This window comes from Diceros bicornis, chromosome 12 (assembly GCF_020826845.1).
Source record: "Diceros bicornis minor isolate mBicDic1 chromosome 12, mDicBic1.mat.cur, whole genome shotgun sequence".
NCBI lineage: Eukaryota > Metazoa > Chordata > Mammalia > Perissodactyla > Rhinocerotidae > Diceros > Diceros bicornis.
In genome coordinates this window covers 3,292,778-3,308,942 of record NC_080751.1, presented here as the reverse complement: position 1 = coordinate 3,308,942, position 16,165 = coordinate 3,292,778, and the positions used below count along the sequence as shown (strand labels likewise).

General features: G+C 39.5%; 1 protein-coding gene across 1 annotated transcript in view; it reads left to right on the top strand.

The window, feature by feature from the left end:
- RMND5A (required for meiotic nuclear division 5 homolog A) overlaps positions 1-16,165 on the top strand; it is a 61,798-nt gene that overhangs the window by 32,932 nt on the left and 12,701 nt on the right. The window contains exons 3-4 of the mRNA XM_058550751.1: positions 4,249-4,383; positions 5,789-5,889. Of these exons, the coding sequence (XP_058406734.1) occupies positions 4,249-4,383; positions 5,789-5,889 (236 nt within the window). The remainder of the gene's footprint in view (positions 1-4,248; positions 4,384-5,788; positions 5,890-16,165) is intronic.

Here is a 16,165-nt window from a genome sequence, read left to right as displayed (position 1 = left end):
TCTCACTGTCCTCCCGTGGTGGAGAGAGGTCTGGTGTTTCCTCCTTGTCTCATAAGAGCACCAGACCTGCTGGATTAAGGCCCCACCCTTATGACTTCATTTAACCCTTGTTACTTCCTAACAGACTGTCTTCAAGTACAGTCACATTGGCGGTTAGGGCTACAATGTAGGAATTTTGTGGGGGGACACACATTCAGTCCGTAACACATGGTCTTTCCTCTGTGCCTGTCTGTCCTAATTTCCTCTTTTTATAAGGATACCAGTCCTGTTGAATTAGAGCCCACCCTAATGATGTCATGTTAACTTAATGAGGTGTGGTCATGGGTCATATAATGACATTTCAGTCGATGACAGGCCAAATATATCACGGTGGTCCCATATAAGGTTAAATGGAGCTGAAGAATTCCTATCGTCTAGTGATGTCATAACGTCGGGGCACAGCGCATTACTCACGTTTTTGTGGTGATGCTGGTGTAAACAAACCTACTGCACTGCCAGACTTATAAAAGTATAGCACAGGGGCCGACCCTGTGGCATAGTGGTTAAGTTCGCACATTCCACCTCGGCGGCCCAGGGTTTGCAGGTTTGGATGCTGGGCACGGACCTACTCACTACTTATCAAGCCATGCTGAGGTGGCCTCCCACATAGAGGAACTGGAAGGACCTACAACTAGGATATACAACTACGTACTGAGGCTTTGGGGAGGAAAAAAAAAAGAAAAAGAGGAAGATTGGCAACATATGTTAGTCCAGGGCCAATCTTCCTCAAAAAAAATTTTTTTTTTAAATCTTTAAAAAAAGAAAAAAATATAGGACATACAACTCGGTACAGTACATAATATTTGATAAAGGACCATTTACTGGTTTATGTATTTACTATACTGTACTTTTTATTGTTATTTTAGTGTGTACTCTTTCTACTTATAAAAAAGTTTACTGTAAAACGGTATGCTCTGTTACGCTGGTAGCTGCCTCATACATCTTGTGTTCACCACGTCTCTTGATTGCGTCATATTTCTCGTGCTTGATTTAATCTTGTGTTGTTTTGTTCATCATGGCCCCTGAGCATACAGAATCCACTGTTAATGTTGCCAGTAAGAGGCCACATCGACTGACTGACCTGGAAACAAAATTAAAAGTGATTAATGACTATGGAAGTGGAAAATTGGTGGTGGTTATTGCTCACCAGTCAGACATGTCCCATTCCACTATACCTATGATGTCGAAGAACAAGAACAAAGTGACAGAAACAGTTAAAGGATCTGCTTCATTGAAGGCAGTGAGTCTAACAAAAATTTGAGAAGGGCCTATATCAGACATGGAGAAACTTCTAATGACCTGGGTTGAAGACCAGACACAGAAACGTATCCCTCTCAGCACCGTGACGATCACAGACAAAGCCAGTAGTTTGTTTGCAATGTTGAAAGAGAAAGCTGGACCTAACTGCGATATTGAATTTATTGCTAGCTCTGGTTGGTTTAAACAGTTCAAGAATCATTCTTCATTTCATAATGTGAAGTGAGTGGTGAGTCTGCGAGTGCTGATATGAAGGCAGCTGAAGAATTTTTGGCAACCCTAGATAAGCTGATTGGGGAGGAAAATTACTTGCCAATTAGGATAAAACTTTCCTCTTCTGGAAATGGATGCCTTAAAGGACTTTCATTCATAAGGAGGCCAAATCATTGACAGGTTTCAAGGCTTTTAAGGACAGGATAACAATCTTGCTGGGGGCAATGTTGCAGGCTACAAATTGAAGCCCTTTGTGATCTGGCACAGTGAGAGCCCCAGGGCCTTCAAGCATGTCAGTAAGCACACACTGCCAGTGCACTACAGGAGCAATAAGAAGTCACGGGTGACCCAGCTTCTCTTCCAGGATGCCCTCCTGAATTGCTGTGCCAGTGAAATGGAGAAGTACTGTTTGGAGAATAACATACCTTTCAAGATTTTGCTTATTGTTGATAATGCTCGCAGACATCCTTCTTTTATTAGTGATCTTCCTCCCAATATCAAAGCAGTGTTTCTCCTTCCAAATACCATCTCTTTGATCCAACCAGTGGATCAGGAGTTAGAGCAGCTTTTGAAGCCTACTACCTGAGGAGGGTGTTTGCCCAGGCTATTGCTGTAACTGGGAAAGACACTGAGAAGACACTGATGCAAGTTTTGGAACAACATCTGTGACTGCATCAAGAACCTTGCTTGGGCTTGGTATGGTGTCACCAAGGAGTGTGTGAATAGCGCCTGGAAGAAGACGCTGGAGGTTCGTCCATGACTTCAAAGGATTTGCGAAGTATGAGGAGGTTGCAAAAATCAACACGGCTGTGGTTGAGATGGCAAACAACTTTAACCTGGGTGTGGATGAGGATGACATTGAGGAGCTCCTGGAGGTGGTTCCTGAGGAACTGACTAATGAGGACTTGTTGGAACTGGAACAGGAATGCACAGCTGAAGAAGAGGCAGGAGAAAAGGAAACTACAGAAGTAAAAGAAGAACCTCCAAGAAAACTCACAGTGAAGGGTTTAGCAGAAGCTTTTGCACACTTTGGCAAGCTCCTTAAAAGGTTTAAAAACGTGGCCCCCAACCCCAAAAGGTTTTCATTAATAGAGAGGAATGTTTGTGGTGCATTATCTGCTTGCAAGCAAATCTATGATAAAAAAAGAAACCAAGGAAACCACCATGGACATATTTCTGAAAAGGGTGCACCTCCTCAAGAAGAGCCTCAGGCAGGTCCTTCAGGAGGTGTTCCAGAAGAAGGCGTTGTTATCATAGGAGAGGACAGCTCCATGTGTGTTTATCACCACTGAAGACCTTCCAGAGGGACAAGATATAGAAGTGGAAGACAGTGATATTGATGATCCTGACCCTGTGTAGGCAGGCCTGTGCTAACGTGTGTGTTTGTGTCTTCGTTTTTAACAAAAAAGTTTAAAAAGTAAAAAAAAAAAAATTTTTTAATTTAAAAATAGAAAAAAGCTTATAGAAGAAGGATATAAAGAAATATCTGTTTTTTTATAGCTGTACAGTGTGTGTTTTAAGCTGTGTTATTACAGAAGAGTCAAAAAGTAAAAAAAATTTTAAAAGTTTATAAAGTTTTAGTAAGCTAAGATTAATTTATTATGGAAAAAGGAAAAATATTTTTTTATAAATTTAGTGTAGCCTCTAGGTGTACAGTGTGTATGAAGTATATAGTAGTGTACAGTAATGTCCTAGGCCTTCACATTCCCTCAACACTCACTCACTGACTCACCCAGAGCAACTTACAGTCCTGCAAACTCCATTCATGGTAAGTGCCCTATACGGATATACCATTTTTTACTTTTTATACTATATTTTTACTGTACCTTTTCTATATTTAGATATGTTTACATACACAACTACCATTGTGTTACAGTCACCTACAGTGTTCAGTACAGTAACATGCTGTACAGGTTTGTAGCCTAGGAGCAATAGACTATACCATATAGCCTAGGGTATGGTAAGCTATATACCATCTAGGTTCATGTAAGTATACACTGTGATGTTCACACAGTGATGAAATCACGATGATGCATTTCCCAGAACGTATCGTTCTTAAGCGACACTTGACTGTACTGGGACTTAGGACTTGAACATAGAAATTTTGAGAGGATGCATTTCAGCCCGTAACAGGAAGGTACTGTTAGATAAGGAAGCTGAGGTGCAAAGACCTTGACTAATTTGGCCAGGATCACACAGCTGGTAGGAGAGAGAACCAGGATTCAAACCCAGGTGGATTGGACCCAGAGCCTGCTCTCTTAACCACCTGGCCATTCTCCTACCTCCACCACCACCTTGGCTCTGCAGTTGTTAGGGTGTGCCATGATTATTTAACTAATCCTGTATTGAACATATGGGCTTTATCATTTTCCTTATTAGACAGTGCTGCATTGAACGTGCTTTTATAGGTATCACTGTACACCTCTGAAAATACTGCTATAGTATAATGCCTAGAAATCAGTTTATTCACAGAATCATTATTAAATTTATATATTTTCCAAAATACACTCTAAAAATGTACCTGTTTACTCTTCCAACTATAATCAATGAGAGTGACAAGTTTTAGAAAGGAGCAGTGGAAAAACCACTTCCTGTCATAGGCTACAGATAAATTTGAATTGGGTACTTAACTGAGGGTGCCTCAGAGTGAAGTAAAGGCCGTTCTTTCTGTTAGGTGGGGTGGAAATCGTATAAAGTGATGTATCCTAGTTAATTCATGATTCCTTTTCTTTCTTTCAGAATTTTGATTCTGACATTAGCAGTGTGGGAATAGATGGCTGCTGGCAAGCAGACAGCCAGAGGCTTCTCAACGAGGTGATGGTGGAGCACTTCTTCCGACAGGGCATGCTGGATGTAGCTGAGGAGCTCTGCCAGGTAACAGCGTGTCCACTGTGAGAAGATGAAACAGAAACAAGGGAACTCCTTGGAGTTTTTGAGTTGTCTTCTAGCCGTGGATAGATTTTTAATATTGTAATTATCAGAACTGACCTCATTTTACTAGGAAATCTTTTTTTTTTTTAAAATTGGGAAAAAGTTGTAGTCCTAGAACTTCTTATTCAAATTGTCTTTTTCTTATTCCAGCCCCATAACATTGGTCCCAGGTCGTCAGCAGTGATACCACTTTCTCCTTTTCCTCTTTTGATAGGGAACTAGTGTAGCAGAAAAGGACAAAGAGGTTTTTGTCTGTTCTTCTGATCTGGCCCAACTTGTAGAATTTTGTTTATCAAATGAATTTCAAGCTAAAATTTACTTCATGTGAGCAGCATTTGTCTTTCATTTCTGTTAGACACAGCTTAGGGATCTCAGAACAGTTTATCAATATCACATAGTTGTAGTAGTAGCAGCTGCCATGTATCGAGTATTTACCACAAGCCACGCCCTGCCTTAATTCCTCACTGCAGTCCTGTGAGGTAGAAATTATTGCTCCCATTCTGCAGATGAGGACTCTGCGGTCTGGAGAAGTAACTTGCGCAATGCCGTAGAGGTTCTTAGAGAAGGAACTAGGATTCAGTCCCAAATTCATGTGTTTTCCAAATTCATGTGTCTGTTCTAAGCCACCATGTGCTGTTGTATTTTGCATTTAGAAAAATGAAGGAGTGTAAGGATTAAATAATTTAAAGCCAGTTTGTAAACCAAACTTCTAGGCCTTTTCTCTTTTAAACAATTCAGATAATGATAACTCAGGTCTTTATCTATACCTTATAGGAATTTTGTGTGTGTCCGTATAAATTTCCTAAAGTAAATTATGTCATTTAGGATTAAGTTTGTTTACAAGTAACAAAGACCCAAAATACCAGTGGCTTAAACAAAAATGAAATTTATCTCTCTTGCACAGAAATAGGAGGTGGCAAGCCATCCGCAGCGTATATGGTAGCTAGGCTCCAGGAAGCTCTTGGAGACCTAGGCTCCTTGTAGCTCTGCTATTTCTAAAGTGTCCCCTATCCTCGGGATAGCAGCTAGAACTCTAGCTACATCTTTGGTACTCCAGGAAGGGGCAGAGAGTACATGCCTATATTTTATTGGCCAAAACTTACATCTCACAAAGTCATATCCAACTTGATTCCATATGGTTATGTGCCCAGCTAAAATTTGGGGGTCCTGCTACTATGGAAAAGGGGAGAGAATAATACTAGGGCTCAATCATTGGTCTGTGCCATAGAAATACATGTTAAAAAAAATTATCTCTAATGGCTTGCCCCATATTTTATAATTTAGAGCGTGATTTTACTATATCTCTTTACCGTTTTAATGCTAACAAAAATTCTTTCTATTTTTTCAGGAATCTGGTCTTTCTGTAGACCCAAGTCAGAAGGAACCATTTGTGGAGTTAAATCGAATATTAGAAGCATTAAAAGTCAGAGTTCTGAGACCGGCTCTGGAGTGAGTTACTGAGTTTGTTCTCTCTTTGAGAGAAGTCTCTGTAAGAAAACTTAATTAGAAACACATTAGAGATTTTGAGATATATCTCTCTCTCACCTGGGGTAGACTTCAGAGAAATCAAGGGAGAATTATTTTATTTCTTTTTGCTAAGTGAATATGGGGGATATGCAATATGAGAAAATGGTTAGAGCTTACTTCACTTATCAGTTGGTCTGAATTCCCATGAGAGAGAAGAGTTTCCTGTATCCCAGTGCAGACCAGGATTATAAGTGAAGTACTGTTGTTCAGGCGGTCTGAGTTTGATATTTGAACTTCCATAATGTGCTGGTTTCTGTGCCAGCATTCTAAAAAACAATTTAATTGGTTATCAGAACTAAGTGGTATGCATGAAGAGAGCAAATGTTGTTATGAGGGAGTTCTATTCTAATTGCTGAAAATTTAATGATTCACTGAACTTGTTATTGATATGAATTATCTGAAATTGCTGAGTAAGCTGTGATAATAATATCCTAGAGCAGGGTCAGTAAAGTTTTTCATAAAGGGCCAGATAGTAAATATGTTAGGCTTTGCAAGCCACATAAGGTCTCTGTCGCATATTCTTCTTTGTTTTATTTTACAAACCTTTAAAAATGTAAAATACCATCTTGGCCATCTGGTGTACAAAATAGACAGCAAGCCAGATTTGGCCCCTGGCCATAGTTTGCTGACCCTTGTCCTAGAATTTTTTAGTGTAAGGATTACTGGGTTATTTCTTTAGAAAAGAAGAGCTCATAAAAGGAAGAAACTGGATGATAGAAGCAGTGGTGTGAGGGCATAGCCTTAGAATCCTAGTATTTTAAAATTAGAAGTATTTGAGATCGTTGTTATCAGGAAAAAAGGAAGATCCTTGCTGATTTTTGTAAAATGCACATTTTTTGTCTTCCAGTAACCCATTTAATCCCCCCCCCCCTTTTTTTTGTGAGGAAGATCAGCCCCGAGCTAACATCTGCCAATCCCCCTCTTTTTGCTAAGGGAGACTGGCCCTGGGCTAACATCCGTGCCCATCTTCCTCCACTTTATATGGGACGCCGCCACAGCGTGGCTTGACAAGCGGTGTGTCGGTGTGCGCCCGGGATCCGAACCCGTGAACCCCGTGCCGCTGCAGCGGAGGGTGCGCACTTAACTGCTTGCACCACTGGGCTGGCCCCACCCATTTAATTCTTCAAAGCTTAGATTTTTACTTCTGATCATTTCTCAGTTCTTTGAAAATTTTGCAGAGTTCTAAAACCAGCCGAGATGAACAGGTAGAGGTAGTTTGCTTTGTAAATTCATAAATTAAAAACAGGTGGTAGACAGGTACTGTATCTTTAAAGATAGATGTCACTTAAACAGTACCATTTTGTAAGATGCATATCACTTTTATAGTTTTTTTGATTTTTGTTTTTTAGCGGATGTTAGATCGTGACACCTAGGAAATTAAATTCAATCAAGTACCTCTAACACCTCTTAAACAGAATATAGCAACCACTCTTCTATGTTCATATTTTACCTGTATGATTAAACATCTGTAAAGGAGGGTGAGGGAACCTAAATATAAAAATGTGATGGGGGGGTCCCAGTTATTTTATAGTGATTTATAAATAATATTTGAGGGGCCTGCCTGGTGGTGTAGCAGTAAAATGCGCACGCTCCACTTCAGCGGCCCGGGTTCACAGGTTCGATCCCGGGTGCGGACCGATACAGCGCTTGTCAGGCCATGCTGTGGCGGCGTCCCATATAAAGTAGAGGAAGATGGGCACAGATGTTATCCCAGGGCCAGTGTTCCTCAGCAAAAAGAGGAGAATTGGCAACGGGTGATAGCTCAGGGCTGATCTTCCTCACAATAAATAAATAGAAATAATATTTGAGTTATTCAAAGTAATACTCATTTATCCATTAATTTTTCAGGTTTTTATCAAACTTTTATTGAGTGCTTACTGTGCACCAGAGATGGTGCTGAGTATTAGGACAACCTCAGCCCTCAAAGTACTCAAGGCTTTTTCTTTTGGAATGAAGAACATTCATAAGACATTTTTAACTTTGTGCTTTTTCTGTAAAATCTAAGTTTCTTACTGATAACCATACCATATGTATCAATTATCTCTGTAAATGTTTTCTGTTATTTGTAGCCCGAAGCAGTGCCTCTCAGGCAAAGGGAGGATAGTAACAGTGGAAATTACTATACAGTGAAAATTATTCATTTCACTTCTCTGGGAGTATTGCCATGTTAAATATCAGTGTAGGGGAATGTAGTGCTAATTATAGTTAACTCTTCTTGAGTGCTTATTATATGCCTAACATTGTTCTAAGCATTTTACATGTATTAACTTACTCAGTTCTCATAATAACCTAATGAAATAAGTACTCATTTTACAGAGGAGGAATTGATGCTCCATGAAGAAAGGATATGGAGGCAAAAGGTTATATGTTAGTCACATGATATTCCCTTAATAGTCTCCTCTAAGAGATTCACTTGAGCACATTAGATGGGCCATCATCAGTTCTACAGTAAAAAAATTCATTTAACTTTGTAAAGTCCAGGGTTTCCCTTGCATATTTGACCAAAGAATCCTTGTTCTCTCTCCCCCCTTAATGCCTATTAAAACCTACAAAGTTGGATTTCTATAAAACATAATTTTGGAAAATGATAGCTTAATAGAAATCTCTATTACAACAACTCAGATTTTTCCAATTCTTGCCTATTACTAGTGGATGCAAAGCAAATATTTATTCAGCATCTTTTATGAGCAAGACACAGAAAATTCACTTTACTCAACTTGTAGCAAAAGTTGAAAAATATGGGACATCAGTTTGGGGAATTCTTTAGATACAAGAGGGAAAATATCTTACAGTTGTGTGGCATCTTCTGTTGGTACATGCTGGGAGGCAGCATCGTGGAACTACCCATGAGGGAAAAGAAGAAGGTGAGAGGCTGCATTAATTCCTCCAGGCAGTCTGGGCAGTTGAGGAGGCAGAGGCCAGGCCAACAAAAAAAATTAATACGGTTAGAGGCCATGGAAGGACTAGATGAGAAGGAAGTCTGGGGAGTGTTAGCTATTAATTGCAGGTAATAAGAGACAGTGGAAAGAAGGCAGAAAAGAAAGGTGATATGGCAGCGAGAAGTGGCCGAGGAACAGCTAGTTATATATACAGATCTAGTTAGGACCCTGCCTACTCTTTTGTTCCTGCCCTTATATTTCTTAGTTTGTGTACAGATTTTCTTCTCATCCAGATTGCTTTATCTGTTTTTTGAATTCCTCTTGGCATCTAGCATAGTGCTTACTTCATTGTAAGCATGGGTAGAGGCAAAGCCAAAAATAGCTAGTGTTAACAAAAGAGTAACAGTAACTTAATACAAAAGGATGGAGAAACGTTAGAAAAATAGAAACTGTCCTTGTAGCTATGTGCCAGTTATTGACATTTTGAAGGAAAGTGCAGTCTTTAGGAGAAGCCAATTGGTTGCTTTCCTAAAGGTGTTTCAAAGAGTAATATTACCTTTGGTGGATTTGTTGCAGTCTAGGAGCTGACTATCAACCTTGCGGACTTGGAAACCTGGTCGTTTTCAACACTGAGAGCAGGCCCAGGCGCCTCATAGCACTTGTTTAGAAGAATTTGTCCTTCTGTTTGCAAAGCCTCAGTAGAATGCCATAAGGGAACAGAAAATAACTGAATAGTTATAAGAAAGAGAGAGAGAGAGAAATTATAGAATTTTTCACAGAGGAAGAGAGAAAAAATATTTATGAGTTTAGACCACAGAAGGGTTTTAGATTGGACAGGCCATGAGCAGTATCAGGCTGCTAAAATATGAGAGGACTCTGTCTCCAAGCCTAGCGATTAGGTGGGGCTAGAAATAAAAACCACAGAGGGATGTGAGATGAGCTTGCCATTGTGGTTTCTTGGTGGTGTGTGTGGATGGTGGTTCTACGAAGAAGATGCTTGCGGGACTTAGAAAAGTTGTAGTATAAGCAGAGAAAGGTTTTAGAAAATGAATATGAAAGAAGCAAGCCGAAGTGCCTGATCATAGAGCCTTGACGACCACTGGAAATGAGGGTGACAACGATGAAGCAGTTTCTGGTGTCGTTTTCTTGTTCTTAGTTTTGGCTTCCTGTAGGTGAGCAGTCATGCTGATTCAGGCATTTTTTAGTAGCCACAGGGAACCACAGAAGAAAGAGAAGCCTCTGATGGATGTACCTTTGGAGAAAAGGAATCAAGATTTGAACAAGTTGGATTTTTTCCAGAGTTTGAGTTTTTCTTTTTTTTTTTCTTTTTGTTTTGTTGAGGGTGCTTCTTAATTGTGAAAAGGCAGAAGAGCTGAGTGAGGGATACATTTTTTTTTTTTCTTTGTGAGGAAGACCAGCCCTGAGCTAACATCCATGCCAATCGTCCTCTTTTTGCTGAGGAAGACTGGCCCTGGGCTAACATCCGTGCCCATCTTCCTTCACTTTACGTGGGATGCTGCCACTGCATGGCCGAACAAGCGGTGTGTCGGTGTGTGCCTGGGATCCAAACCTGGGCCGCCAGCAGCGGAGTGTGCGCACTTAACAGCTACGCCACGGGGCCGGCCCCTGAGGGATACATTTTTAACTCACTGTGCCCATGCACTAAGTCTGGTGGAGAAAGAGCTACTCTATTAAAAAGAAGCTAATTGAAAATGGAAAGAGGTGCCCAGTAGAAAGGATACAGAAGAGAAGATAGCACAATGGAATATGAAGGCCAAAAGGGGGAAAATATTTGAGGTGATGGCATCATTTTCTGTTGTCTGTTTGTTGCTGGCAAAAGTTTATTTGAATTTCCAAGACAGTAGTTGTTCCTCAGGAGGAAGAATAGACATGACCATCTCTATCTGAATACATCCTCACCAAGGACTTGAGCATTGTTGGAAATGAGTGGACAAGCCATGACTGTAGAGGAATTGAGAATCTTCTTAAAGAGAAAGGGAAAGTTGAAATAAACTATCCCTGAGATTAAGAGTTTAAAAGAATAAGGAGCTAAACTAGGTCAGGAGGGGGAACTAGGAGGAAAGACTCTTTGTGCTTATAAAATGCTGGTGATTGTTAATTTAGGTTTATAAAATCTCTTGGTTTTGTGGTAGGAAATTCGCAGTAAATAAGACAGTCATGTTTAAGTACTTTAAAAAAAAAAATCACTCATCTGTATAACTGTGCTGTCCAGTATGGTGGCCACTCGCAACATGCAGCTACTGGGCATTCTTACCAAACTCTGCGTGACTGAGAACCTCATGTAAACTTGGAAGTGTGTGTGTAGTTTAAGTAGATTCAAATGTGTTATACTGTAGTTTGTGTGGTCTCTTAAGTGGCATGTAAGAAGGACAAAGATTCATACCAGCTCTGAGGTGAATAAACTGTTGGTAGTTCCAGTAATGGACTCAACCCATATCTGAGAAATTACCATTTGAAAATATCTCAGAAATGAATTGTTAGCTATCCTTTTTAGTCTCTAAAGCAAAGATATAGGGTTCTGAACTTTTTTGGCTGAGCTTTGATTTTTGTCGTTTTCTGAATTTTTTAAGCACATGATTTGGTCACCAATAACATTCAGCCAAGTCCATGCCTGTGGAGTAAGTAAATGTCACTCATTTCCCGGAACTTCAGCTTTTACTCCCAAGAATATAGCCCTAAAAGAGACTAGAAAAAGAAGATATTTGTAAGTCTTTAAAAATGCTGTGAAAGGTTGTAGTGGAGTGTGCTGTGGGAATTGGCAAAAGGCATTTTTATTTCAGTATTACCAGAAATTACATCAACCTGAATTGGCAAAACTGTGAGAGAGAGAGAAACAGAAAAATGCTGTCGCTTAGGTTCCTAGGGGACAACAGCTGACTATGAAGGTGGAATCTTGTTTTAATTATTTTTGGAATAATATGGAAATTCTAAATACAGAGCTAACAGTGTGTCAAGTCTTTTCAGAAGCTTGACAATTAGGATAATTAATGCTTACTGTTTTGTGGGAAATTGTGTAGATGTGTGGGTTGCTTCTAACTTAGTCACCTAAGTCAGTAGTGTTGTTTTGGGGTCTTTTTATGAAAGAGGCACAAAAGGTCTCTTTCTTGGAGAATGAAGTAACAGTGAACGGAGATAATTGTGACATCAGTGACCTTACTGGTTGTCATTTTTTTTTGGTCTACAGTGTTTTTCTAAACAAGGAATAGTTCTAAAGCTGACAGTGTTCTTGTGGCTCATATTGGAGATTTGGGAGCAGAATTTTTTTTTTTTAAATCACAGTAAAGTTATAATTTAACTGAATGTTTAGTTAGCTTGCTATTTGTAGTATAGTGGTAGTTTTTTTTTTTAAATTAAAAATCAAAAGTTTTCTGCTGGAATGCCATTATCCAGACTACAGCATCCCATTCCCTAATATCTCAACCAGCTTTTTGTGCTGTCTTCTAGTGCTTTGTAGACAGTGGGTTAAGTTTTTGGTGCTAATTTTAGTTCTGTAGTTTCATGTGCTTTGTAGTTATGGATTTGGTTGTTACCAGGTTAGTTAAGGCTGTGACTATATCTTCTACTCCTTATTCCTGCTCAGTGACTCAAATACCCAGATATTCAGTGTGAACTTCTAACTAAGAAAACTTCAAAATTTTTTCAAGGGGATTAACAGATATATGCATTTCATCATATTCCCACATAGTTGGTGCTATCTATAAAAATCAAAGTGGCACTGAGTATTACATGGAGTTGCCCAAGTAACTCTTTTAAATATAATTTTCTTATTAAAAATAATGACTTTGAAGAACTGTCAGAGTTCATCCATTCAGTAAACACAAATTAGGTAGCTTATTATTGAGTGTCTGTTTGTGCCAGTCTCTGTGCTCACTACTTTAACTAGCCCCCTCATTTAATGCCCACAGCCCTTTGAGGTGTCTCCATTTTACAGTAAGGAGACATGTTTTAAAGAATTAAGTAGCAAATTGCCCAGATTCACACTGCAGATCTCAGGTTTAAGTCTATGCATATTTGACTCTACTAGCCTGTGCTTTTGATCAGTACACTCCATCCAAAGTAGAGGGCGCGCCAGGATGAGCGAGACAGAGTCTGGCCTTAAGAGACTGGAACCTGTGCTACCAAATAGATCGTGAGATGAGCTGTGTGAGAAGTTCAAATAAAGAACATCTAGAGTTCTGTGGATGGAGAGATTATAGGAAAGTTGTAGAAAATGTGGTAATTGAGCCTGGGCCTTGAATTTCCAGCTGTTCTCAGCTACTCACTTTGTGTTGGATTGTGCTTTTGCAAAAATTAACTGGCACCTGTGGTGGAAGATGGGCTCATGGCTTCTGCTTTCATAAAGCGAACAAGTCTTCTATCTGGACCATTCTTAATTCACCTGGACACATCACTGTTGATGGTAATGCGAGTTGCTAGATAGGATATCTGAATATGTTTGAATGTTTTTCTTGGCCTGCACCTCTCTCTACCTCCATTCTGTTGTCAGGGGCCTATTATTTTCCTCCTTTAATTCTTCACACCACATGACTGATGGCTCTAATTTATCTTACTGGCCAACCACTGTTTTTTTATCCCCCACCCCACCCCAGTGTTGCATCTGGCATAAATTTCTTGGTTTTCCAGCCCAGCTTCCCTCCTTTCAGAAAAGAAAAGTGGAGGGGCAGAGATCTTGGAGAGAAATAGAAAACTAATCTCATTTTCTTTCTAATCCTTTAAGATTCGTGATGATAGGCCACAGACACCTAGCCTGCTTAGTTCCTCAAACTTACATCTTTCTCTGTTGTGCCACTCTGGACCTTCCTGGTCTTTATAAAGTAACCTCCTGCCTGTGAGATGCCTGTGTACTGGCTCTCCTATTTGTCTTCTCTATTGAGCCTGTTGGCGGTCCTCTCGGCACAATTCCAATATGCCCAAATTTCATTTACCACAGTTTAGTTAAATTAACACCAGTTCTCCAACAACATGGGTCAAATTCGAGTTACCACAATACATTAACTGTGAGTAATTGCATAAAATATAAACTTCTCTGCCAGCTCTTCAGTCCACTAATCGGTATATAAAAAACAGATACACATCATGATCATAACTAGCCACATCACTTCTTTCCAAGTCTGTCAGTGATTGGTCGCTGCACATCTGTTGTTCATTTCACTCACAGACAGCAAGTGTGTAGATGTAGTGCCTCCTCATCCTCAGTGATAAACCCACGTGGTCAACAAAGATGAATTGCTGGAAGTGAAATTGAATGTGATTAGAAAGATTCGAAAATGATGACAGTGAAGTGAAGCTAGGATGAGACCTAGGCCTGCATGAAGCTATAGTACAAAGCATATTGAAGAAGTCCCATGAATGTAAAAACCAAGGTCAAGTCGCTTCAACATCTTTTAATTTGAATTGCACTAGGAACAGAAAGCTGCTTATGGTTTAAATGGGGCATTTACCTCTACTTTGGATTACAAACAAACAAACAGTAAAACACCTCCATCAGTTTGGCTAACGTTCAGGCCAAAGTGTTGACGTTAGTTGCCTCATTGAAAGAAAACAATAATCACAGGGAGATTGAAGAAGAACTTTACTGCCAGTAAAAGATAGTTTCATTATTTCACAAGTCATCATGAATTGACTAATGTTAAGTTCTCTGGGGAGGTTGCTAGTGTGAATAAGAATGCTGCTGTGAAATTTGTACCCAGATTCCAAAGATTAATTAAGGGAGATGTTATGGTGATTGTCCAGGAGGGCAGCCCGTCAAGAACTTATACAGCAAAAGACGTAGGATCTTGAAATGACCATAAAGGAGATAAAGATAGATAAACTGTCTTATTAGGAAGCAACACAGAGAGTACTTTAAAACCTATGCTTATCTGACCAGTTAACTGTGGCCAAGGAATTGGGGTCAAGAAAATACAAACGTGGGTGCTTGGGTACAATCCTGGGGGTATGAGGGAGAGGTCCTATTTGTCGAGGGTTTCACCTTAATGCTTAAGTGTGATTGCACACGTTTGGGGGGCAAAAATGGGGTATATCATCCTTAGTTTAGAAAATGACATTTTGCCAGGGAGAGAGAAGCTTAGAAATGGTTATTCTAATCCCTGGGTTTGTGAGATTTAGGTTTAATATAATATTCAGAAGTTAAATGAAGATAGTACATTGTTTCAGAGCAGATTGACAGGAAATATGACTAAGAAACTTGTGAAAACTTGTATTCTATGAATTTGGGTTTTGCATTCTCCCCACACTCCTCCAGCTCCTTTTTGTAATGAATATCTATTTCCTTTTCTAAAAATTTCTTGGTAGGGGGACAGGAATTAGCAATGTTAGTTTTTTCTGATTATTTTATAGCCTTGTTCATAGCATAATTTGGAAGTGTGTAAAAATAAATTCAAGTGGTACATTAGGAACTCCATTGTCTAAATAAAACCTCCCCAACTTAAAAAATAGGATACATATTTATAGCTTGAAAGGCTTGAATTCATAGTTCATAGCTTGAATTACTTTTAGGAAAAATAATTTGCAGTTACTGTCAGCTCTTTGATGAAAAAAAGGAAGTTAAGAAATTTTGTTTACTTTTGCATTAGCTTGAAAAGTTATTACCCTAAGTATGAAAGTAATATATGTTCATTATGGAAAACTTGGAAAACATAAGACAGCATAGGCTATTTAAAAATCACTGTCGTCTGGACTGCTGTTAGCTGCTGTGCATTCAGGGATGTCCTCCTGGTGGTCTTTAGCCCCTTGTGCTGCTCTGATAGCTGCTGCGCTGTTCTGATTTGTCGTAGCCTGTGCCTAGCAGTTGATAAACGTGTGAAACCCAACTTGCCTGGAGTCATTACTGTTAAAAATTCTGGTGACTGGAAGTTATTATTATTTTTTTTTTTATGTATTACGACTTTTCCCACCTTTAGTATTATATTATGAACATTTGCCTATGAAAATGAAATAGATTGTTTTCTTCTTTTGTGAATTGCCTCCTTAAGGACTTTGCGCTTTTTCTGCTGGCTTTTATTGTTTATTAAAATTTGTAATTACTTTCTATTAGCTCCCTTCTTGACTCTACAAACTCTTGCACATATACCTCACATCAGAAACAGGAAAAAGAAAAGGCCTACTAACAAGCTCTCCTTGCTTGTTAGTAGGAAAACATACTCACGCTTTTATGAGTGAGAGGGGCAGGATAGACGTCTGATAAGTGACCTGATGTAAATGCACTCCTTGGAATTGGAAGTCAGGAAGGTGCCTGGCAGACTAGAGACTGCCCTGGCGTTGGGCATTCACAAAAGATAGCTGCTGGAATTACCTTG